The 22968-nt window shown below is 50.1% G+C and overlaps 1 protein-coding gene across 2 annotated transcripts in view; it reads left to right on the top strand.

The window, feature by feature from the left end:
* Positions 1–17376, top strand: part of LOC110072091 (hexokinase-2) — a 46133-nt gene extending 28757 nt beyond the window's left edge. For both annotated transcript variants that reach the window (XM_020780130.3, XM_072979370.2), the window contains exons 3-18: positions 1026–1174; positions 2368–2487; positions 2858–2953; positions 3428–3527; positions 4022–4205; positions 4802–4957; positions 6100–6333; positions 6967–7271; positions 7569–7717; positions 8489–8608; positions 9168–9263; positions 9932–10031; positions 11243–11426; positions 12078–12233; positions 13065–13298; positions 14612–17376. In XM_020780130.3, the coding sequence (XP_020635789.3) occupies positions 1026–1174; positions 2368–2487; positions 2858–2953; positions 3428–3527; positions 4022–4205; positions 4802–4957; positions 6100–6333; positions 6967–7271; positions 7569–7717; positions 8489–8608; positions 9168–9263; positions 9932–10031; positions 11243–11426; positions 12078–12233; positions 13065–13298; positions 14612–14756 (2528 nt within the window). In that variant the 3' untranslated portion in view covers positions 14757–17376. The remainder of the gene's footprint in view (positions 1–1025; positions 1175–2367; positions 2488–2857; positions 2954–3427; positions 3528–4021; positions 4206–4801; positions 4958–6099; positions 6334–6966; positions 7272–7568; positions 7718–8488; positions 8609–9167; positions 9264–9931; positions 10032–11242; positions 11427–12077; positions 12234–13064; positions 13299–14611) is intronic.
* The last annotated feature ends 5592 nt before the right edge of the window (positions 17377–22968 follow it).

The raw sequence follows: 22968 nt of genomic DNA, 5'->3' as shown, positions 1-22968 counted from the left end.
ATGTTGTGGAACACCATGCATGCAATTGCTGAGTGGCTTACCAAGAATCCGTTGGGGCAGCTGCCTTCCTGTGAGTGCTGGGCATCTCTTTTCTGGCATCTGCCTTGATTGGCAGGGACAGGATGCAGGAGGGGGGCCCAAGAATTGAGGACGGGCAAGGGTGCCCACCAGATGCTTTTGGCCTCTGCATCCCAACAGCTCTGACCAGCGTAGCCAGAAGTGAGGACGGTGGAAGGTACAGTCCGAAAGGACCTGGGCAGACACAGATGTAAATCAAGGGCTGCTGGAAATAGCCCTCTGGAGAGCTGCATTTGGATAAATTAAATAAATTCATATGTGAAGTTAAGGTAACTTAATAACTTTTAACAGAATGTCCTCAGGGTGCATTTTGCTGGAAATCTCTTCTGTGCAAGTCCTGTCTCAAAGGAACAGAAGCTGCATGAGGGCTAGTTGCACGTTCAGTCGCCACGGATAGTGGCTGCAGATTACGTGGAATTGAGGGCTGGCCATAACGGGCACGCACGGCCATGTGGTCGGTTGCAGGAAGCCCACCTATGAGTGGCGCTCTTCCTCCATCTGGAGGCCCTGGACGTGACGTTCCTGCTCCAGGTTCCTTCTCTGCCTGAGGGATTGTATGCTGAGAGGGCTGGCAGGGAGATCTTGTCAATCAGGGGTGGGCAAAGAGTGGTCTGCAGGCTGGATGCATCACCCCCCCCCCCCGAGCCTGCCACTACTTTAAAACATTTTCATTTAGTTCAAAAACATCATCTTCTGCTGTTAGAAAGTCCCCAGAAGTGCTGATCAGAGGAGATTGGAAATCCACTTCCAGTTTAAGAGAGTTTGGGAACAGGATCCTCCGAAGTTCCCCCCCCCCCCCGCCGCCTGCTGTAGATGGTATTCCAAAGGACAGAGCGAGTTCACTGTGGGACACGGGGCTGCTCCCTTCCACATTTACGCAGACCCCAGAACTGAGTAGATAAAATGTTTCTGATCGTTGTGGTCTTTCTCACACACCCCCCTTGCAGAGGAAGGAGATTTCCTGGCCTTGGATCTCGGGGGCACAAATTTCCGGGTGTTGCGAGTCAAGGTGGCAGACAACGGGAGCAAGAAGGTTGAGATGGAGAACCAGATCTATGCTATTCCTGAGGATCTGATGAGAGGCAGCGGCATGCAGGTGAGCGGCTCAGCCTTGCCCAAGCTCGTCTCGGCCCGGCCCCGCCTTGGCCCTCCCGGCTCGAGCACCGTCACGGCGGGGCGTTGTGCATTCCAGGGGGAAAGAAACCTCTCTCTCTTTCCGGGGATTAGTTTGGCCTGCATTTCACCCTGCAGTGCTGCCGAAGTCAGCCTGTGGAGTGTTAACCTGAGAGATGGCCAGGCAGGTGAGACTTACCTGCACCCATGTTTGGGAAAAGGAGGTGCTTGTCTTCTGTTAAGTTGCAGATTATATACGATGGATGAGTTAGGCACTTCTTGCTACGCTGCATGAGTTGGCAATTCATGTGGGCTTCCTTTAGAGCAAAAGGGGGGGGCGGTATTGCTGTACTGGGTAGCCTTTCCTTGTGAATCAGACTTGTAGGAAACTCAGTCTGCTGGTCAACACATACAGTCATGCCCTGCTTAGGGCTCAGGATATGTTCCAATAAAAAGTATTAACTGATGATGTCCTAAACAGAGCAGCTTAATCTTGCTCCTTAGGGCTGGTGATCTGAAGGCCTGGTCTACCTCCAGCACAGAGTGGTGAGATTGGGCCACCTAACCAGAGTGCTTTAGTTTTCCAGAGACCGGGGTTATTGCTGGTGCAGAAAGGGTTGACGATGGTCTTCTGGAAGCCCGGCCTCCCTGTCCAGCTAGACTGGCTCCCAGTTGAGCCCAGCAAAAGGGCCTCTGGAACTTCTGCACCAGAACATATTGACGCTGGATCATGTCAATATGGAACACTTTGTGCTGGGTATTGCTGTTGTGCTTTTGAATGACTCCATCTGAAAATGTCAATGCAGTCAGTGGCTGTAATAGAGCACAATGCATACACAATAAGTGAGTTGACCTATGCAGATCATGCCATCTTTAGGTGAGACTATGAAATAGTGGGTTTGACTATACAGAAGAGGCTTACGTCAATAAGCGTGTTTTAATGGCATCAAAACAACTAGTTTGCGTGTTGGTGCATCTGCAGGGATACAGTCACACTGCAAACTGCCTAATGCCGCTCCCACTAAGGGGAACTGAAAGGAAGGAAATACTCTTTGAGAGCAGCAGAGTGTACACTAGTGGACGCTATGGAAGGTTTCCCCAGTCCAGTCCAGTCCAGTCCACCTTCCCATCTCCAGGAGGGCTTCCTAAACATAGGTCTGCCTCTCCCTCCTCCAGCTCTTTGATCACATTGCCGAATGTCTGGCCAGCTTCATGGACCAGCTGCAGATCAAGGCGAAGAAGCTGCCCCTGGGATTCACCTTCTCCTTCCCTTGCTACCAGACCAAGCTGGACGAGGTGAGTGGAACACTGGCCCTTCTGGGAGCGATAACTGGGCTTTCTTTCTTTCTCTTTCTTTCTTTCTTTCTTTCTTTCTTTCTTTCTTTCTTTCTTTCTTTCTTTCTTTCTTTCTTTCTTTCTTTCTCTCTCTCTCTCTCTCTCTCTCTCTCTCTCTCTCTCTCTCTCTCTCTCTCTCTCTCTCTCTCTCTCTCTTCCTCTCTCTTCCTCTCTTCCTCTCCCTCTCCCTCCCTCCCCCTCCTTGATTCTTCCTTCCTTCCTTTTTCTCAAGATGAAAGGCCATGTGGGGATTTTCTAGGCATTAAGGAACAAAGCCTCTCCAGGATTAGGAAAGGCTCTCTTGTGGCTCAGCCTTCTTTCTCTTCACCAGAGCATCCTCGTTACGTGGACCAAGGGTTTCCGGTCAAGTGGCGTGGAAGGGAGGGATGTGGTTTCCCTCTTGCGGAAGTCCATAAAGAAACGAGGGGTAAGCTCAAGGACGTTCTCCTTCCCCATATTTCTGTCTTGTTTTTTTCCTAGGAATATCAGGAGTTGGGAGCAGGCAGGGAGTCTCCTAGCCTTGTTCCCAGAAAGCTGGACTTGATGGGACCCAGGGCTGGGGAATTTGAGTTGTGAGTCTCACTGTCAAGTCGGACTTCATTTGAAGTGGTCAAGTTGACTCAGATTTGCCTCTTTGTTTTTTTGCTTTGTTCCCCCCCCCCCAATGACTCAGACTCAAACCTCAACTCAGAACCCACCCACCCCTCCCTTTTTTTCTGGGGGAAAAAGCTTGTTTTTAGTAGGGACTTGGCTTTGGGCTCAGGACTTTGTACCAAAGACTTGGGCGTCAAGAGTTGGACCCAAACACTTGGCCAACATTCCTGGTGGAACTGAAGCCCTGGCGCCCTCTTGTGGAAATGCCAGCGCTTCAGCTTTTCCTCCCTCCCTCCCTGTCTTGCAGGATTTTGACATCGATATTGTTGCAGTGGTGAATGACACTGTGGGAACCATGATGACCTGTGGCTATGATGATCACAACTGTGAAGTTGGACTTATTGTTGGTAAGATGTAACTGGCCTGCACTTTGCCCGCTCAGATTTAAGGCAGCTTTTATTCAATAAGGCCTCTGATTTGTTTGTCTTCAGACTTGTCTCTGGGATTTTTCTTTACTTGGTGTCCCTTGGTGAATGACAGTGAGCACAAGAGGGGATCCTGTAGACCATCTTGACTGCTGCCATTGTTGTTCCCAACATTCTTTTTGCTCCTTGCAATGCAAAGCATTGCATCCTTTTCTCCTGCTGGAAACCCAGGCATGATATTATGCAGCAAGCTCAGACCATTTCCTGGCCTTTTGCATCATGGGCAGAGAAGCACAATATCCCACATTCATAAACTGGGTTTTTTTTTTAAAGAACTGAATTTTTGTAGTCAGTCTGGCTGTTACTCCTTAGACTATTTTGAAGGAGAGGGGCAGACAACTGAAGGACCCTGGACTGCTGTCTTGAAGGTTCAGCCTCTCACTCAACTTCCTCTGCTTCCCCCTTCATCTTTCCAGGCACGGGTACCAACGCTTGCTACATGGAGGAGATGCGCCACATTGACTTAGTGGAGGGCGATGAGGGGCGCATGTGCATCAACATGGAGTGGGGAGCCTTCGGGGATGATGGTGTTTTGAATGATATCCGAACAGAGTTTGACCGGGATATTGACATGGGATCGCTGAACCCAGGCAAACAATTGTGAGTGGAAAGCCTTTGCGTGGCTGGAGTCATGGCTTCAGTACTAGTCTCCTGTCACACATGCCTGTCTCTCTCAGGGGTGGGTGGATTAGGCGGCCCAGAGAGATTCCTCAAAGGCCTTCCTGGGAACACCCAGTGTGGTTGAGAAGTTGTGGTGGAGAAGTTGGACTGCTGAACTTTGTGGTTCCCTCTGAGCTCCTTGCCAGGGCTCACGGGAGAAAGGCCACTGTTGCTCCAGAGGCAAAGGTCTTTTGGATTGGTGAAGCACAGACTTACAACCCTTGGCATCCACCTTGTAAAAAATATCAGCGGCTGCTCCATTTCCCTTGGGACCTCAGATGGCTGGAGGGACTGCTTGGAGAGACCTTACGTCCTAAACTCCATTTAATCCGTTGGTCAATTCAAGAACTGATTAAGGCCTCACTTACACAAAACTCATTGATTCAATGGGTCGACTCTAGCCAGCCCTCTAGGAGGCACTAGCCATTGGGTTTTAGGACTCTTACTTGGGCTTTTTTTTTTTTTGTGCTCGAGGTGGAGCCATCTGCACATGGCTCTAGCCATCTCCTTCCAGTGAACCCCCTTCCTCTCTGCAGATTTGAGAAGATGATCAGCGGCATGTACATGGGCGAGCTGGTCAGGCTTATCCTGGTGAAGATGGCCAAGGAGGAGCTCCTGTTCGAGGGAAGGCTCACTCCGGACCTGTTGACGACGGGACACTTCGAGACCAGATACGTCTCGGCCATTGAGAAGTGAGTCGGCTAACAGTTGGGACCTCTGGCTCAAAAGTCCCTCTGCCTTGGCTGGCCACACCAGAGGTGGCCAAGGGGGTGGGTCCTCCAGGCACTTCTGTGCGCTTGATTCCCCATGAGTGCATCCCTTTGCAGAACCTGGTGATCGCAGTGATGTGGGCTGGTGACGAAATGAAAGGGGAACGCCTATGTATCCTAAGAGGCAACCCCATTTTTGAATGACCTCACCCTCATTGAAGCAAAGAAGCAGCCCCAGTCCAGTCTGTTCCCCGATGTGCTAGGTGCCGCGTGATTTTGTTGGGGGCCAGAGATTGTATGAGAACCCCTTTAGGCCCCTTCCTGGTCGAAGCTGGGCTGCTGATGCGGGCAGCCACGTTCCGTTGGAGCTGTGATCATGCACTAAACGGCATGATCACATGCTAACAACTCCAATGCCCTTTCTCAAGGCAGCATGCAAGATTGGCTACAATCCTCCTCTGATTCACCCTTTGGGGCGGGGAGGGGAGAAGAGGTGGACACTTTGGGTGGTCTAAGAATGGGATTTTTGCCCCCAAGACCCACCGTGGGCTACCATTGACATCAAAATGGCCAAAAGCCATTATTCGTATTCAAAAACGCTAGGCACCATCAATCCAAATTATAAAAACATTGGCTGATATTATATAGCAGACACAAATTTCAGCCAAAAACCTAAGATGACAATGACAACGATTTAAAATCAAAACTGAAAGTGTTCAGGCATCCAGTTCCAGTCGACTGGGCAGGTGGGTGGGACATTCTGGGTTGGTATCACTATGGCCTGCTCAATGTAAAAAGCATGGGTGCAGCCCAGAAAATATTTGCACTCCGTGGCAGAGTAGTGGGGAGGGTCCATGGGCACCTGGGGGAGGGGGTTCAATAAGCCCGGGATCCACTTGTAGCCATCAACTCCAGCCCCTTCGCCCCGCTTTTAGCCATGGGACAAACTCCCCATGCCATGCCCAAAGGAAGGTGGGGGGAAAGGGTTTTTTTGGATCCCATGCTTTGTCCTGGGGAGGAGTGTCCTTGGAATCAGGACCTTCCTGCTGTGGGGCAGGAATTGCAGCCTGCCCTGCTCTGCCCTCCCTGCTCCCCAACTCACTTGTTGCCCTCTGGCCTTTCAGGGAGAAGGAAGGCCTGTCCAAAGCCAGAGAGATCTTGACCCGTCTGGGCCTGGAGCCCTCCCACGACGACTGTGTAGCCACCCAGCGCATCTGCGAGATTGTCTCCACCCGCTCAGCAAACCTCTGCGGCGCAGCGCTGGCTGCCGTGCTTCGGCGCATCAAAGAGAACAAAGGAGTCAACCGGCTGCGCTCCACCGTCGGGGTGGACGGCACCGTGTACAAAAAACATCCCCAGTAAGTGGAGGGGCTGGAAGGGAACCACTTGGGCCACGAGCAAGTGGGGACCCCTTTGGCGGACTTAGAAGGAAGGCCCATGGTGGGGGTGGAGCAGTTTCCCCACTCCTGGTGAAGCAGGCGAGGGGCCCCGTGGTCCCATGGGCAGCGAAGGTGCTCCTCCAGACCTTCCCCTGATGGTCGCAGGTAGACGTCTCTTTGGAAAAAACTTTTCCCAGGTACTTTGAGCAATGATTCCCAATCTTGGGCCTCCAGCTGTGGTTGGACTCCAACTCCCAGGAATCCTGGCCAGTACAGCTAGCGGTGAAGGCTTCTGGGAGTTGTAGTCCAAGAACATCTGAGGATCCAAGGTTGAGAACCACTGAGTTTACGGATTGAAACTAACCTCCAGAGGGGACTGACGAGTAGGCTGTATGAAAAGGGGTGGGCTGTAGGACCCATGGCCCACGCCAATCAGAATGTCCCAGGGCTGGAACCTTGGGAGCCCTGGTACCGCTGGAGGCAAGGAGGACAGTGAGCCACGGGGGAAGCTATGGGGGTATCTACACTCACCCGCCAAAGCAGTTTGATAGCCCTCTGGCTTAGCAGTGTTGGTTTGCAATGGCTTCTGTCTCCATCCCGTGCCTTCTGCAGTTTTGCCCGGCGCCTCCAGAAGGTCGTGCGGCGCCTTCTCCCTGATTGCGAGATCCGATTCATCCGGTCCGAAGACGGGAGCGGCAAGGGTGCAGCCATGGTCACGGCTGTAGCTTACCGCCTCGCAGCGCAACACAAAGCCCGGCAGAATATTTTGGACCCCCTCCGGCTGAGCCATGAGCAGCTGCTGGAGGTCAAAGAGAGGATGAGGGAGGAGATGGAGCGGGGCCTGGCTCGGGAGACCCACGAGGAGGCCACTGTGAAAATGCTGCCCAGTTACGTGTGCTCAACGCCGGATGGAACAGGTGATGGAGCAGCCAGGGGTGTGTGTGGGGGGGGGTCCCTGTGCCGCTGAGGCAAGAGGGAGGGGGTTGTGGACCAGCAGGATGTCTTGCAGATGCAATCGAGGGCCTGAGCTCCGTCTGGGAGCCCTCAGCCACCGGGGCTTCTGAGATACCCTGAGCATGGCCCGTGCATCTACAAAAAAATTACGCCTACACTGTGGAAGTTCCTGGTGGATTGTGGCCTTGTACGGGATTCGTCAGCCAGCCAACTAGAGCAGCTGAACGTGGTGCTAAAAGCGAAGTGTCTCTTGGTTTCAGAAAAAGGGGACTTCCTGGCTTTGGACCTGGGGGGCACCAACTTCCGGGTGCTGCTGGTGCGCCTACGGAATGGGATGCGGCGCAGCGTGGAGATGCACAACAAGATCTACGCAATTCCCCAGGAGATCATGCAAGGGACAGGAGATGAGGTGAGGGCATGGAAATGGAGCTTGGGGGAGGCTCGGGGGGGGGGCACAGAGCAAAGAGCAAAAAGCTCTCCTTTCCAGACAGGCCAAGCATCTGAGGCCCCTCCAGTTAGAAGGGATGTGGGGAAAATCTTAGAGAGCTTCTAGAAGAAAGGGTGCAATATTAGACAGACCAATTTCTTGCAGGTTAAGGAGCCCTGGATTAATGCAAAGGCTTCTCTTTCTGCCATACTCCTGAAAGTGTGATCAAGTTAAATGCTGTGCGTGCACACATACACCCCCAGAAAGAATATCCTCAAATGTTCACACACTTCCAGTTTGATCACAGGCAGATGAGAAGGTCTTGCACGGGGGAGCACATCTTGCTGTGGCTGGTAGTTGACCCCTGGGCTGGTCCCTGGATGTTTTGGCAACTGATGGAAGAAATGCCACCCTTTGAATTCCCTGCGCTTTTGCACATAGTCTTCCTCCCTCCCTCCCTCCCTCCTTTGACAAATACCTCTTCCCAGAGAGACTGGTGACAGGACCTGATCTGCTCCTTCCTCTGATTCCCCTCAAAATATGTCCCAGTCTGGTTTGAAAACATGTCCTCTCTCACATGATGTGCAAGACAGCGGTGGTATTCCCGGGCCCTCGGTCATTTTGAGCAGGGTGGGGACTTTGGCCCTGCAGGAAGAGAAGCATAAACCTGCTGCCTCTGGGGCATGGCCGTTGGTTTAGCTGGCTCTTAATCAGGTTGGACAGGTTCTCCTGACCGCTGCTTCTCCCTTCCAGCTTTTCGACCACATCGTCCACTGCATTTCGGACTTCTTGGAATACATGGGCATGAAGGGGGTCTCGCTCCCTCTCGGCTTCACCTTCTCTTTTCCTTGTGAGCAGAAGAGCCTGGATGAGGTAAGCGCTGGCCAGCCTCCCTCTGGTCTCCCTTTGTCGTAGATCATTCCAGTGACAAAACTTGTTGAGAGAGAAATAGAAGGGCAAATAAGTAGAATACTGGGGTAGTCCGACCAGTTTTCATATCCGGGGATGGGTTTGCAAGCGGGGGAAGTCCCTGATGGACAGAACCTCTCCAAAGGAACAAAACTGCAAAGACACAGGAATCTGGGCCACTCCGAAGATTTACACACACACACACACACACACACACACACACACACACACACACACACACACACACACACACACACACACACACACACACACACACACACACACACACACACACACACACACCCCTACCTGCCTAAGAAGCCAACAGGGCATTGGTCCAGATGTAAAGGCAATGTAAGCAACGGTATCATTGGCTAGGGAATGTTTTGTGCTGCCCCAGCGGCCTGCCCATATCCTTTGGGACTTTGTAAAAGTCCAACGATCAAGCCTCAGGATTTTTAATATTTTGGCTTTCATTGTGGGTTGGCGTCACCTCTCCTTTCCGTTGCGTGTGTCTCTGAAGGGTATCCTCCTGAAATGGACCAAAGGTTTCAAGGCTACCGGCTGTGAGGGAGAAGATGTGGTGGCCTTGCTGAAAGAAGCCATTCACCGGAGAGAGGTGAGTCTCGTTCCCTGAAAAGCACCAGGAGAAAAGAAGACCTTACGTGCCCCCCCCCCAAAGCCCAAAAACTGCATGGTGGGAAAGCAAAGTTAGGAGCATGGGAGGATCTAAGGGAGGGATAGAGACGGTCTGGCTCGTAGCCAGCAAGCTTCCTTCTTGGGACATCTGTGGAATGTGACCCCGGGCAAACCCTGATGATTGCTCCTTTAAAAGGAAAAAAAATCCCCCCTTCCCCCATTTTGCAATGTGATTCTCTCCTGATAAGAAGTAACTCCCATGTCATAAAGCAGGCTGGGAAGGGTGGGAGGGAAGCAGGCACGAGAGGGCTGTTAAAAGTCAAAATCACTGTGGAAGCCAGGACAGAGGTACCCCCTCCGAGATGGGAGGCAAGGGGGGCTGTGTTCAGCCTTGGGCCTCCAAAAACTGCCTATCCTTGATTTAAGGGTACAATGACTTGTTTGTAAACAGAGTCTTGGCCAAGCTTAGAGGGGGGGAAAACAAACATGTATTTTCCAGCTTGGGAGAAGCCTAGAAATCATAGAGAAGTGGAGTTGGAAAGGGTCTACAAGGCCATCCAGCCCAACCCCCTGCTCAAGGCAAGAATGCAACCAAACGCTGGCTGTCCTCTGCACTTACACTCACTGCTGGTTTCCACTCTTTCTCAGGAGTTTGACCTTGACGTGGTCGCCGTGGTGAACGACACAGTGGGTACCATGATGACCTGTGGGTATGAAGACCCCCTTTGCGAAGTCGGCCTCATTGTTGGTAAGGTTCGAGGCTTCCCATTTTAGAACAGCTGCGTTGCCCCCCTTTTGCCTGAGGATGACTCCGTGGCTGCCAAAGTGTCCGTAGGTCCTGCCCCAAAGCCTTCCCTAAAACTGGTGAACTCGGACACCTCTGTAGGGATTGCACCCAAACAGGATAGACTCCCTTGTTTTTCACAAAGGCTAAAAATCCTCTATCAGGATCCTCCATGGGTGTCAGCAAAACCACATTGCAAAGTGGCAAACTGAAGGTAATGATTGAGGAACCCAGCCTGCCTGCCGGTTGCAGAACCAGAGGCGTGACCTGCGACATTCAGCCTTTTGATAAGGGGCTTCAAAGAGCAACAGCAGCTTGCAGTTTGGCTTGCACCTGTGTGTAAAATCCCAGTGCATTTTGGGAAAGGCAGGCCCTGAGGAGCCGTGCAGACGGCTGAGACCTTATTCTGTCACTCCCTGGGAAGCCGGCTCAGCCGCGCTCTGCTCTCTGCGATGCCTACGTAGGTGTGCTTGAGTGCCTTTTCACAGCCGTAAGGGGCCAAGTCGTTTGATTCATTGTTAAAACCTAAAAAGACTCGAGATTCAGCACTTGTTTTGTGGCAGCCCCTGGTCCGCCCCTCCTGAGGAATATGCTTCCTCGGCTCTTCCGTCGCCCCTCTTTCCTGTGCTTCCAAAGCAACAGAGTCTCTCTTCTGAAGCGTCTCCGCTTGAGCTTCCTATTCATCTGCCTTTTGGATGCCCAAACGCTGCAAGCTCTCCACCAGAAGCCCCCGGCGCTTCTGTCTTCAGAACCTGCAGGGCCAAAGCCAGAAATTATACCTCTTCCACTGTCAAACAGCCGGCCCAGTCTGTCCTGGATTTTAATAAAAGCCAACAGACGATGGGAACGAAACTAAGGCAGGCTTTGTCTGGCCCCTTTCTGGTCCATTTGCCCTCATAGCCAAAGAATAAGAAAGTTGAGGAGAGGTTTGTTTCTTAACTGGGCCATTGCCTCAGTTTCCCTTTTGACTTTTGTGACTAAGGGAATGAAGGACTACTTTCTTTCCCCCATTTAATGGAAACTGCGAGACCCCCTTCCCTCCTTTTCTTGTGGAATTGAAGCCACTGCCCAACAATTTGTATTTGGTGTGTTTTAAGCCCTTTTCCTCTCCCTCTTTGCCCTGCCATGTCCTCCTCCTTCAGTGCTTGAGGCCTCTATCCTTTATGAATCCCCAGGTACAGGCAGCAACACCTGCTACATGGAGGAGATGAAGAACATAGAGCTGGTGGATGGGGACGAGGGCCGGATGTGCATCAACATGGAGTGGGGGGCCTTTGGCGACAACGGCTGCCTGGACAACGTTCGGACCGAGTTTGACATCGCTGTGGATGAAAACTCCCTCAACCCTGGGAAGCAAAGGTGAGGGGTGTGTGTGTGTGTGGAGGGGGTCGTTTTAGGGCAGGGATCCTCCCCCCTCCCCATTTGTCTGCATTGTTTCTCTCTCCTATCCTCACATAATCTTTAACACACTCAGATCTGCTGTCAAGTGTTTTCCTTGTGTGTGGTTTGGGGGGGGGGCAGGACCCCAGTAGCCTTTTTTGAGGACCCCAGTGCCCTGATACTGATTTTTTAAAAATATATAAAAAATTTTAAAATGGGAGTTCCACTGCTATGGATTTCCAAGAGCTATGGTTGACACATGTGGAATAAACTGCCAGCCCAAAAACTTCACAACCAAAAGGGCATGTTTAGTCACCTTCTATTTTGACTTTTTTCCTCTCCCCTTGAAAAAGAGTGCCCTTATTTGGGGGGGGTTGGATCTCTGTGCCGGGAGCAGCCCACGGTAAGTGCTTAGGGTGGAAAAAAGGAACCCCACTCTTGCTAAAGCACCCACTCTGCCTCAGTGTGCCCTTGAGGCTTAAAAACAGGCCTGCAACCCTGGTTCTGTCACCAGAAAGAGATCCGGTCCAGGCAAAAGGTGCTGTTGCTCCTCATCCGTGCGAAGGCCTTTCCCCTGCAAGGCCGGGGTCGTCCTTTCTCCGCTGGACGTTGGCCCTTTTCTTTTCCCAGGTACGAGAAGATGATCAGCGGGATGTACTTGGGCGAGATTGTCCGGAACATCCTGATTGATTTCACCAAGCGAGGGCTGCTCTTCCGAGGCCGGATCTCCGAGCGGCTGAAGACCCGGGGGATTTTCGAGACCAAGTTCCTTTCGCAGATCGAGAGGTGAGAGCTGAGCGGGAGCTGGTGGAGGAGGAGGAGGGGAGAGCCCTCTAGGCTGAGCCCTGCAGGGACCTCCCTGGGAAAGGCCAAAAAGCATCATGGACCCACATCCGCCCCATGGACACAGGCGGAGAAGGCGGAAGGGGCCACCGTTGACTTGATCCCTTCCGGAACCTCACAGGGCCAATCGAAATATATATTATTGGTATATAACAGGGTGCCCTTTTGTTTCCTGCCTCAGGCGGCCGGAGAGCTTGGGCTGATCCATTCTGTCCCCATCCTCTCCGCATCTCTTTGCTGCCACCTGGAGGTTATAAAGTGCAGTATTCTGCTGATAACTTCTCTTGGTAGCAGGTGAAACCCAGAGATGGAGGGATCACAGGGCTCTGTATTTGCCCCTTTTCCATTTAATCATCATCCTCAGAGAGCTGCAGAGTTGGAAGGGCACCTATGGATCATCGAGTCCTGCTCCATGTCAAGGAGGCCGGGGGGCGGGCGGGCGTGGAATCAAACTCCCAATCTCTGGCTCCTCAGCCTGAGACCTAAACCTCTGAGCCCTCCAGCAGTTCTCTGTGATACATCCAGAGTTATTCCAGAGACCCTAGACCAGTATATGTGCCCCCTCCACCCCCCTCGCATCTGCTTTGTGACAGGGGCTCCTTTTGAGCAGGCGCAAATTATTTTTCTCAGCTCTGAGCGGTCTTGCATTCTTTCCAGCCAAACTGTCAGGCGTGTTCTCTCTCTCTCTCTCTCTCTCTCTCTTTTGATCTAGTCCCCCCCTCCATTCTCTGCCCTTCTAAGGCTTTCTGTGCCTTCTTCTCCTTCCTCCTCCAGCGACCGCCTGGCCCTCCTCCAGGTCCGTTCGATCCTCCAGCACCTCGGGCTGGAAAGCACCTGCGACGACAGCATCATCGTGAAGGAAGTGTGCACGGTGGTGGCCCGGCGTGCCGCTCAGCTGTGCGGGGCAGGAATGGCTGCCGTGGTGGACAAGATACGGGAGAACCGTGGGCTGGACTTCCTCAAGATCACCATTGGTGTGGATGGGACCCTTTACAAACTCCACCCTCAGTAAGTCCCTTGTACAAGACCTCGCCTGGGGCGACCTCCCCCCCCCCCCATGGGAGGGGATAGAGATAGAGGACTTCACTGTCACTTTTGGTCGTCAGGATTGTACGGGGGGGAATCAGTGCAGAATAGGGTTTCTTTTGGGGGTTCATTGAGGTTCTACATCTCTTGCGTCTGGCTCCAGAACTGTATTCCTTAGGGGTACATGCATGCGCTTTAAATTCTTGCAAGAATATTCCTACACCGAAGGAGCCTAGATGTTGACCACAGGGACTGAAGTCTTGACACCCTTTGATCTTGGGTAACACTTGCTGAACAGCTTCATTTTCCTTTCCAACAGCTTTCAAGTCCCTAGGTCAAGAAAGGTAGGACTGAAGATCTGTGTCGAATGATCTGGCTGAAGCCATCAAGCCCACAGTTCTCTCAGCTTGCTAGGACCGAAGGGCGTGGCTCCCTCCTTGTGGATTCCCACAAGTGGCACTTCTGCAGTGCGGAGATTAAGTGCTAGAGCCCTTTCGCGCTGCAGCCCAAAAAGTACATGAGAGAACAAGCGCTTCTCATTCTAAGCCCTTCTCCCTAGGAGGGGGCCATGGCCGTTCAAGGTGATGTCAGACGGCTAGGACTGTGGATGATAGGTGCACCCCAGAGCTTTCAAGGTTTCACCAAGCATCATTCGCTGCATGATTTCAGTCATATCACGAAGACCAGAAACTTTCTTCAAAATGAACGAGGCTCCCATAGGATCAACCATTTTTGTGCCCTAGCAGAGTAATCTGCATGCTTCCAACAGGAGATCTTGGAATACCTTAGTGCTGCCTGAAACAAAACCAAGACGTAGAGAAATGCAAGATATAGTAAAATTCCTTCACATCCAGCCCAAATTCCTGGACACCATTTTTTACAGTTGTTAAAAAGGCAAAAGGTTTTTAATACCAATGAAATAAATGATGTATCCATCACTCTATCCACTACATTGCACTAGGTATCCCAGGGGTTAGTGTCGTGTAGTGGATAGAGAGATGGGCTCAGGGGGCCTGGGTTCAAATTCCCCCTCAACTGGAAACTCACTGAAGGAGTGGAACTGGTAAAACCACTTCTTAAATGTCTCCCTCACCTTGAAAGCCCTCTCAAAATCACGATGAGTTTGTTCTAACTTGCCGACACAGAACAACAAAGCAGCTTAAAATGAAAATAAACAAAATAGTAAAAAGAGGAGGACGAGAAGGGAATGAAGGGTTGATGGGGGGGGTCACAGTACAGTGCACGATATTTTCTTGGGCTGACTCCTGTGTTGCCTTTTCTTCCTTTGTCTGCAGTTTCTCCACAGTGATGAAAGAAACGGTGAAGCAACTTTCGCCCAAATGCGAGGTGACGTTCCTGCAGTCCGAAGACGGGAGCGGCAAGGGGGCGGCGCTCATCACGGCCGTGGCCTGCCGGATCCGGGAGGCCGGGCAGCACTGATCAGCCGAGCCGAATCCCCCAAAGCCACCGGCTGTGGGTGTCCCCGGGATGTCCCGAGCACCACAGGCTGACTCCTTGCTTTCCTCTTTCTTACGATACCGCTGCTGAGACCCACGACACTGTGTCTCTTGTGTCAAAAGCATCCCTTCCACTCTTCTGCATGACGTACGCGTGCATATCCGGTCCGGCTTCAAGCGCCTCTTCTAGGAGGTGCAGCCTTGCTGTCCATGTCCCAGCTCTTCCCTGGAAAGGGTGGGCTCCTCGGACCTCAAGGTTCTGCTTCACATCACCTGGGCCCCTCTCTTTTTCTCCCTCGGTGTCCGAACCTTACATTCAGCACAGGCAGAAAAATATAGAGGAGCCCAACCTTTTTGAAGAGTGGGTGGAAAGATCAACGTGGCGTTTCTGTGAAAAGACGTGGCGCCTTTCTTTTAAAAGCACAGGATGGGGTACTCCTTTCAAGACTGGGAAGTCCAGGGAAGGTCTTTATGAGGGAAAGGAGGCGTACTGCTCTTAAAACAGGGATGGGAACTAAACACAGGGTCCCCACGTGGAGTTGAGTCGAAGGGCCTCGTTAGTTTGAACAGCCGAGCACAAGCTGAGGGATATCTGGAGCTTTAGAGATGGCCTTGTTCCCGGGCTTGCCCCACTCATTTGGGTCTAGATGTGTCTGATAGCATTGTTGTTTGATTGATTTTGTGTGTGTGTGCGTGTGTGTGCGTGTGTGTGCGTGCGCGCCTGTGTGTATGGCAGCTGCCACAGATCTTTCTCTGCTTTGTGCTGCTTTGTAAATAGAACCGTTACCCCCATCCAAATTTCCAATCTCCCCCCCCCTTTTCCTCAAAGGGTTCTCAAAGCACGGACCTTTGCCACGATTTGGGGGGAGTTATTTATTCCTTGGTCCTGATGGCACACCTTCACTTGACCTCACAACTGGCACGACCCTTTCATAGCAAATGTTTGTGTGTCAGTTTCTGTACCTAGTCTGGGAAAAAATAATATTCAGGGATTCTGTGTGTAGGACATTGTTTGTATTTATGTGCGGGTGAAGAGTGAGTCAGAAAATAACGCAAATCAAAAATATTTGCAGACGGAGTGGTGGGTGAGTGGGTTGGTGGGCTGAAGTGGAACAGAGGAGAGACCTTTCTTTCCACAAAGAAATACTTGAGAGAGTCAGGTCATTTCAAGATAAGTTCATAGGAATTGGACACCAAGAGAACTGGGTCTTCCCGGGGGGAGGGGGTGCCTCAACTGGGAGACAAGTCATCACTGTTGGAAAATGGGCACACAGGTGCCCCCACTTTAGATGGTGCCCTGCAAACTCTGCTCTGCACTTCCTTTCCTTTTGTGGGTCCAGCAAGGGTGCCCCCAGAGAGCAGAGCCTTGGTATATACCGTGCTTGGACTGGAACTCCCAAGTGGCAATGGGGAAAACGGCAGGAACAAAAGCATTGCACAAATCTGTCCTGAAAAGGAGCATTCTGGGTTTTGCTTTTCGCCCAAGATAAACCATGAGTAAGACAGACATTCCTCCCACTGCCTCCAAGTCTTATCTATCTTCCTTCCTCAAGTCCAACTGAGGTGTAATCTCTAGTTTATGCCGGTACGAGATTTGGGCCCAGTTGTTTTCTTCCCAGCCATCAGAAACAAATCATTTAACCAGGTCTTTTAAGAGTGCCAAGCATTGGAAGTGAAGTGGGCTGTGTTAGCTGCTTCCTGTAGAGGCTCAAAAGTTTAATTTTAAACTTTAAAAAAAGCGGAAAAATAATTGAACCTCTTGAATGATTTATTGAGAAGGGCAATTGCCAGTTCATAGGTTTGGCTTGTTTGTCAGTTCACTGTGAAGAAATAGATGGTGGTTTTTCCTATCGGAAAGTCATTGCTATGATGGGAAATGCTTGCATTTCCTCCACTGCAGACTTTCCAGTTCACATTCAAAGAAACAATTAAGTATTTTTGTTCCCTGTTTAACAGAAGGCAGTGCCTGTCTGTGGTGTACACAGTAAAATCTTGGCTAGGCAATCGATTTAAAGGGAGATTCCCCCCCACCTCTATTTTTTTATCTCTATATCTTTATATTTATATAACTTGGGGTAACTTAAGAACCAAAACTGCATCTCCAGGGAGGTGTGGATTCAAAGTTAAAAACACATTTCCTTATCCTTTTGAAATAGTTTCCTCTTTTATAAGAGCTTCAGAGTAGCAATAAAGACAGTTTTCTGCAAATAATCTGTATAGAAATAGCTAAATGGAGAAGCATCCAAATAAATGGAAATATTTTTTTATCAAAGGAAAACTGGGGGTAGGGGAATGACTAACTATACCAAACAGTTTTGAATAAAGATTGTAGTGGGGGGAGGGGGGAATTGCACCTGCCTCCGGAAACGACGGAAACAGAAGCCCCTGATCTACTGTATTATGGGAAAAAAATGATGAGAAATGTATATTTTTTTAAAACTTGAACATGAAAGATTGCCAAGATTGTACCTTCTCTGGAAAAATGGGTTGTATTTCACTTGCTGTGAACTTTATTTAGTGAATAGTAATTTTTTTTCTTTTACAGTGATTGTTTATTGAGAGGGGGAAAAAGAGTAGTAATAAAATATATTTTGTGTGTGACAGTTTTGGAGCTGGACTCATTATAGCAAGCATTCCATGGGTTAAACCAATAGTCATCATCATCATCCTCATAATGTTCCATCATGCCAATTCCAACTGAAGGCAACTCTTTCCCCTTCCCTTCCTCTAGGGGTCTGTGCAGCTTGCCCAAGGACACCCAGGCTGGCTCTCTGCTGGCAAGAGGCTCGGTGAGAATCCCAGCTCCTAACCTTAGCCAAAGACCTAAACCACTGGGCAATCCATAACTGGAATAGCAAACTAATAAAGTCCTGTGTACATTACAAAGTAAATCCAGAAAAAAGCACTCACTGGTGCTGCAGCTGATGGCGTTCCTCCTACTTCTTTGTAATACGCATTTATTTATTGCCTTTCTATGCTGCCTTTCAGCTGTGGTGCTCAAGATGGTTCACAAGTCATTAAAAGAACAAGGGGGGGGGGAAACCACATAAACAGCAATTTAAATTATTAAATGGGCCATTAAAATCATATAAAACAAATTAAGACACATAGAGGCATTTAAAAACACATTAAAAGAATATCTTAGGAGCAAATGTGGGGGCGTTTTGTTAAAATGAGATATTCAACACCCAAAACCTATTGGGATAACCATTTTTTCACTCGCCACCCACCTCGTATGTCTCCTGGCAGAATTAGGACGTGGGGGGGGGGAGAGGGGGCAGACCAGGTAGACTGGAGCTCCAGATGGGGGCAGCTGGGTTCTAGAACCGCATCTCGGACCACTGGAGGCCCCCAGATAAAGTGCTTGGTTGCAAGGGGGGATTCCTGGTGAGATATGGCTTACTCAAGAGTAGGGATCTTCCCTGCTCTTTCGCTTTTCCTCTGGGGAGAAGGATAGTCCAAATCCTGCAGCTGAGCTGTGCTTCCCATGAAAACAAGCAGCCCAAAGACCGACAGGTTTTCTCACAGTGGCAGCAATTCTTGGCTTTTCTTACTGGGCCTTGTGCCCTCGGCTTCCTTCCCTCCTGTGTGCAGAGCATGGGTAGTTTTACTGGGTCTTCCGGTATCCTTGGGGATTGCTTTCTGCTTAGGAATTCCTGGAGCAAGTCACTGGAGGGTTTAAAGGATGGTGGTGCACGCACAGAAGAAGCCCCTTCTCTGTTGGCAGAACCAGTCAGGGAGATATTTGGGGAGAAACCTACACCTCAATGATCATGCAAGCTGCATTTTCTACAAAGTTGGGAAAGGTGCTGGATCCCTACCCCCCCCCAATTGCATGTGACCCCTGGAACTGGGGTGAATTTGGAGCAAAGTGGGGTGATCAGTCAAGCAAGGAGGCTAGTGGGCCAGGTTTTAATTTTCAGCATGGGCTTCCCAAAGATCCTGCCCCAAGAGCTACTTTGCTGTCTTCTGCTTTCTGAGCAAAACCTCACTGCTCGGCTATGCACCAGGTGGTGCTGTGGGGCTTTGCTTGAAACTGGCGCATTCTAGAAACGAGGTCTGTTTCTCTCCCACTTCTTTTGAACCGACTGCAGGTTTCACAAATACTGGCTATCAAACTCACCCTCTTGAGAAAAACAACATATTTTAGCAAAGGATCTAAGGCTAAATCATAAATGTTCATAAATGGCCGAATGGGCCCCCTAAGGAGGCACAGAAAATTCCAAGGCAGGTTTGAGATTGTGAGGTGCCTACAGTGAACAAAGTTTTTAATCAGCTTAAAACAATTTCTTTTTGGTCATTTTCACATGGAGGGGCAGCATTTCAATCAATGTGGAAGCCGGAGAATGACATCAAACACGATTTATTTATTACCTTTGCTTTATATACCATCCCATTAGGTCAGGGCAGTATTCTGGGTGGTCCACAACAAGTAAAACCACCAGTAATATAACAGAAAGTGTATAAAAACAATAAAAAGCATCGAGCCATCATAAACCACCAATGGTACAAAGGCACTTTATGAGAGCGAAGACGGAGGTGTGGCATCAAGGAAGTTCTCCCTCAAAACCGGTGTCATAAGCTGCCTTCTGGATGTTCGCTGAGAGGGTTGCCAGGCATGGCTCTGCTGAGAGCTGGTTTGGTTGAGTCAGTGCCTGCTCCTCCTAGAAGACTTTATCAATAGGACTTCCCCAAACCTTCCAGGACACCAAGAAGACAGTCAGGGAGCAAGTCCAGGACACGGACAGAGAGGTGGTCTGGTCTGTGAGTCTCCTACACCCAAGCTTCTCGGGACCAGTCCCAAGGCCAGAGGGGTAGGTTCATTGCATCCATGGTGTTCCTAGCAAGAAAGCACTTCATCGGGATAACAACCTGTGCTGGGTAGCTGGCGCCTGGGATGGGGGCCATTGTTTTCATAGGGCCACAATTAAGAGACAGAAGTCTGATTTAAGAGTCCATTAAGAATGGCTTCCCTGTGTGGGAAAGCAAAACAGAAGATGGGTTTGCTATTTTCCCTGCTGCATAAGGGTGGAAGGCAGTTCACCGCAGTGACTTCTGGGGGGCCAAGTTGTCTTGAGTGACACTTGATGGCGCACTACAGTACACTGAAAGACAATCCCAAAGAGGGGTTTTGGCCCCAAGTTTCAGAATGTGAAATGCCTGCAGCTGGAGGCTACAGGAGATTGGCATCCAAGCATCAAGTGAAAGTGGGAGAAGCCTTTTATGAATTGGCACTTGGTTTGTATTTTCTCTCTTTGTTAAAAGGAGGTTGGCTGGTGGTAAAGAGAAGGTGGGTGAGTGTGAGGATTTCTCACATGAAAAAGACAACACGATGCCCAAATGTCTGGGATCGACTCACCTAAAGTCTACCAGACAAGAAAGCTTCCTCTGTTTCTCTCTCCGTCCCAATGCTGCACATGGAATATAATATGTGCAGGGAGGTAGTTGTGCTGCAATTAAACCATCAGGGGTCTTGTGGCAGAAAAGAGGTTCTTTGCCTGTCTTTGACCCGGTTGCCCATAAGCCTGTGGGTGCATTTTGCTAGAACTGCCGAGTGCAGGACGGGGCTCATTCGGATGTTGACCACCGAGTCCTGCCCCCCAAAATCCTTGGAGCCTCTGTGTCTCCTGGCGTGATCCGTGATGCATGCAATACTGCCTGTTCCCTGGAAGCATCTAGCCCGCATTTAAGACTCAAAACCGCCGCGAGGTTTTGGAGCAATGGCATGTGATAAAAATTTGGATTGGAGTTTGTTTCTGTTCCTGAAGACTGGAGGCATTTTGTTCTCTGCCCCAGCTATTCTCGTCTCTTCTGATCTAGTGATGCTGTTTGATCTTCCCCTTCTGCCTGTGCTGTCATCGGCATCTTCTCTGTGCTGCTGAGAGAGCGAAAGATGAGGCTCTGGTGGGATGGAACTTCCCCAGCCTCAAATTCACATCATGCCAAGTTGTGGGGAGAACTCCTAGGCTAGTTCCTCCCTCTTTCCAAAATGTTAATAGGCTGCCATGCAATCCTGCCCACCTTGAACATCTTTCCAGCAAGGATTTTCGGTTTGTGGGTGGAGAGAAGTGTCTCAACCCTCTCTATAAAATCAGCATTTTTGGTGTCATTCTATGGGGAATGACAAAGACTTCCGCAGCTAGGAAGGCACAAGCCAGCCCCAAGGAGGTAGAGCCAGCGGGGGCTGCATCTGTTTGGGATGTAAATCCGAAGGAGGGAACTGCATCCCATGTGGACACATCACACATGCGGGACAGAATTTGCCTGATCCTGACGGGCCTGTAGGAAGTCTGGATCAAAGAAGAACAACCAGATTTAATTTCAGGGTGAAACAATGTAATCTATAAACTAGTCTCTGTCCAGAGGACAAGTCAAATCAGAAAGGGCACAAAATGGTTTTTAAAAGCAAAATTTAACGGTGATAGGTATGAAGATTTACTCCGCTCTTTGTAGTCTTCTAAATTCCATGTCCATCTGAGCAAAATGAAAGCAAGTTACACCCATTTCTGTTTCCCAGTGTAAACCAGGGGGAGGTTTACCAACTGGCTCTGATTTGGACTCAGAATGAATCTTTTGGGGCACCAATTGCTCCAGACCACATTGAAATGCGCCCCAAAGGTCTCCAAATCAGTCCAAGAGACCTACACACAGTCATAGATGCAGGAGCTTTCCGTGGTGCTGAAACCTTCAACCTGAAGCAGATTTACTGGCTTCATGACTTGGGAGTCACCACCTCTCTCACGTGGGCTCAGGTGCTCGAGCTGTGCTGAGGACATCAGCGGATGGAAACAAGACTCTTGCCCACCCCCATGGACCAGTGATGCAAATCTCACTTCTGCTCTGTTTCCTGGGAGCTCTGAGGGCAATTCCATTGATCTTGGACCACGTCCATACAGGAAATAGGTGGTGCTGGAAGGAGGCAGGGTGGGATCATTCTTGGATGCAACTCTGACAGGTGTGGTTGTGTGCCAGCTAAAAGGTTTCACCAGCTGTCTCACCTGAGGCCTCTGAATTGCACAGAGACCCCTCTGTGTTTTCAGAAATGGAGATCCACCATTTCTTCTCCTTTCCAGCTGTCATTGCTAGTGATCCAACACCTGCCCAGCTGACGTTGACTCTTTGGGCCACTGCTGATTTCTTCAATCCCAGCCCTTATGACCACAATGTGGACATTTGGCCAAGTTTTTGAATTTCTGCACTTCTCCTCCCCTTTCCATTCTGCTCCCCCCAACCTAGCCTGAATTAATTACAAACACCTAGTTACATGTAACTAGTTGCTAACTGGATCATGCAGTGGTTTGGGCCCCTGTCTGTGGTGCCGGGAGGCTGGCAGTTCCATTCCCTGGTGTGACTCCTTGAGAGGGGCTGAACTCCATGATCCTTTGTGTCCTTTCCTGCTCTGCTCTTCCAAGATGATGATGATGATGATTTCCTTCCAAGCTTGGTGGAAGGATGATTCTGCAGGTTCTGGCCACAGGGAGAATGCAAAGATAGTGTCATTCTGCTCGGTAATAAAATGTGTTCGATCCTTCATTGGCAAATGTGCCAACCTTCTGCATCTGGGCTTCGGTTAGGAGCATGCCAGGTACCTCACTGCTCCTTCCTGGCCCTCCAGCAGCTTACGGCGGTCGACCTGAACCAATCCTCTGAAGCAACTCAGGATGCCTCGGCTCCCAGCCAAGAAATGAGTTTCTCCAGCCATATTGTTTCCGTTTCTTTCTTCTGTGCCTAGAATTCCAAAGGCGTTTGGCTTTTCAGAGCCTTATCTTCCCCCAAAGAATGACAAACAGGCCTTGTAAACAATTTTAATGAAATCTGATTTACAAGAGAATGAGTCTCCTCATATCCTTTGCTGCAGAGCTCTGCTCCCTGCTCCCTCAAAAGACCAGAACTGCAGCTTAGGCACAAAGCTGGTGCATTGGAAAGTAGCTAATGATATGGTAATGAAATGCTAAATACATTTATCTACTTAGGATTTTAAAAAGAACACTTCCTAATTGCAGCAAATGGGTGATGGTACGGTCCTAAAATGGCAATCTTTTTCATTGATAGCTCTTGCTTTCAGCCTTTTCAGTCATTAGCCTGACACAGACAGAATGGAAGACTCCAGCTAAACAAACAGCTTTAAAATGCAGTCCCTGGAAGATATTTTTAAACAGTTATCATGTGACCCTTTACTTTCTTTTTAAAAACTG

Source organism: Pogona vitticeps, chromosome 8, assembly GCF_051106095.1.
Source record: "Pogona vitticeps strain Pit_001003342236 chromosome 8, PviZW2.1, whole genome shotgun sequence".
NCBI classification, from domain to species: domain Eukaryota; kingdom Metazoa; phylum Chordata; class Lepidosauria; order Squamata; family Agamidae; genus Pogona; species Pogona vitticeps.
This window is presented reverse-complemented; position numbering and strand designations above follow the sequence as displayed.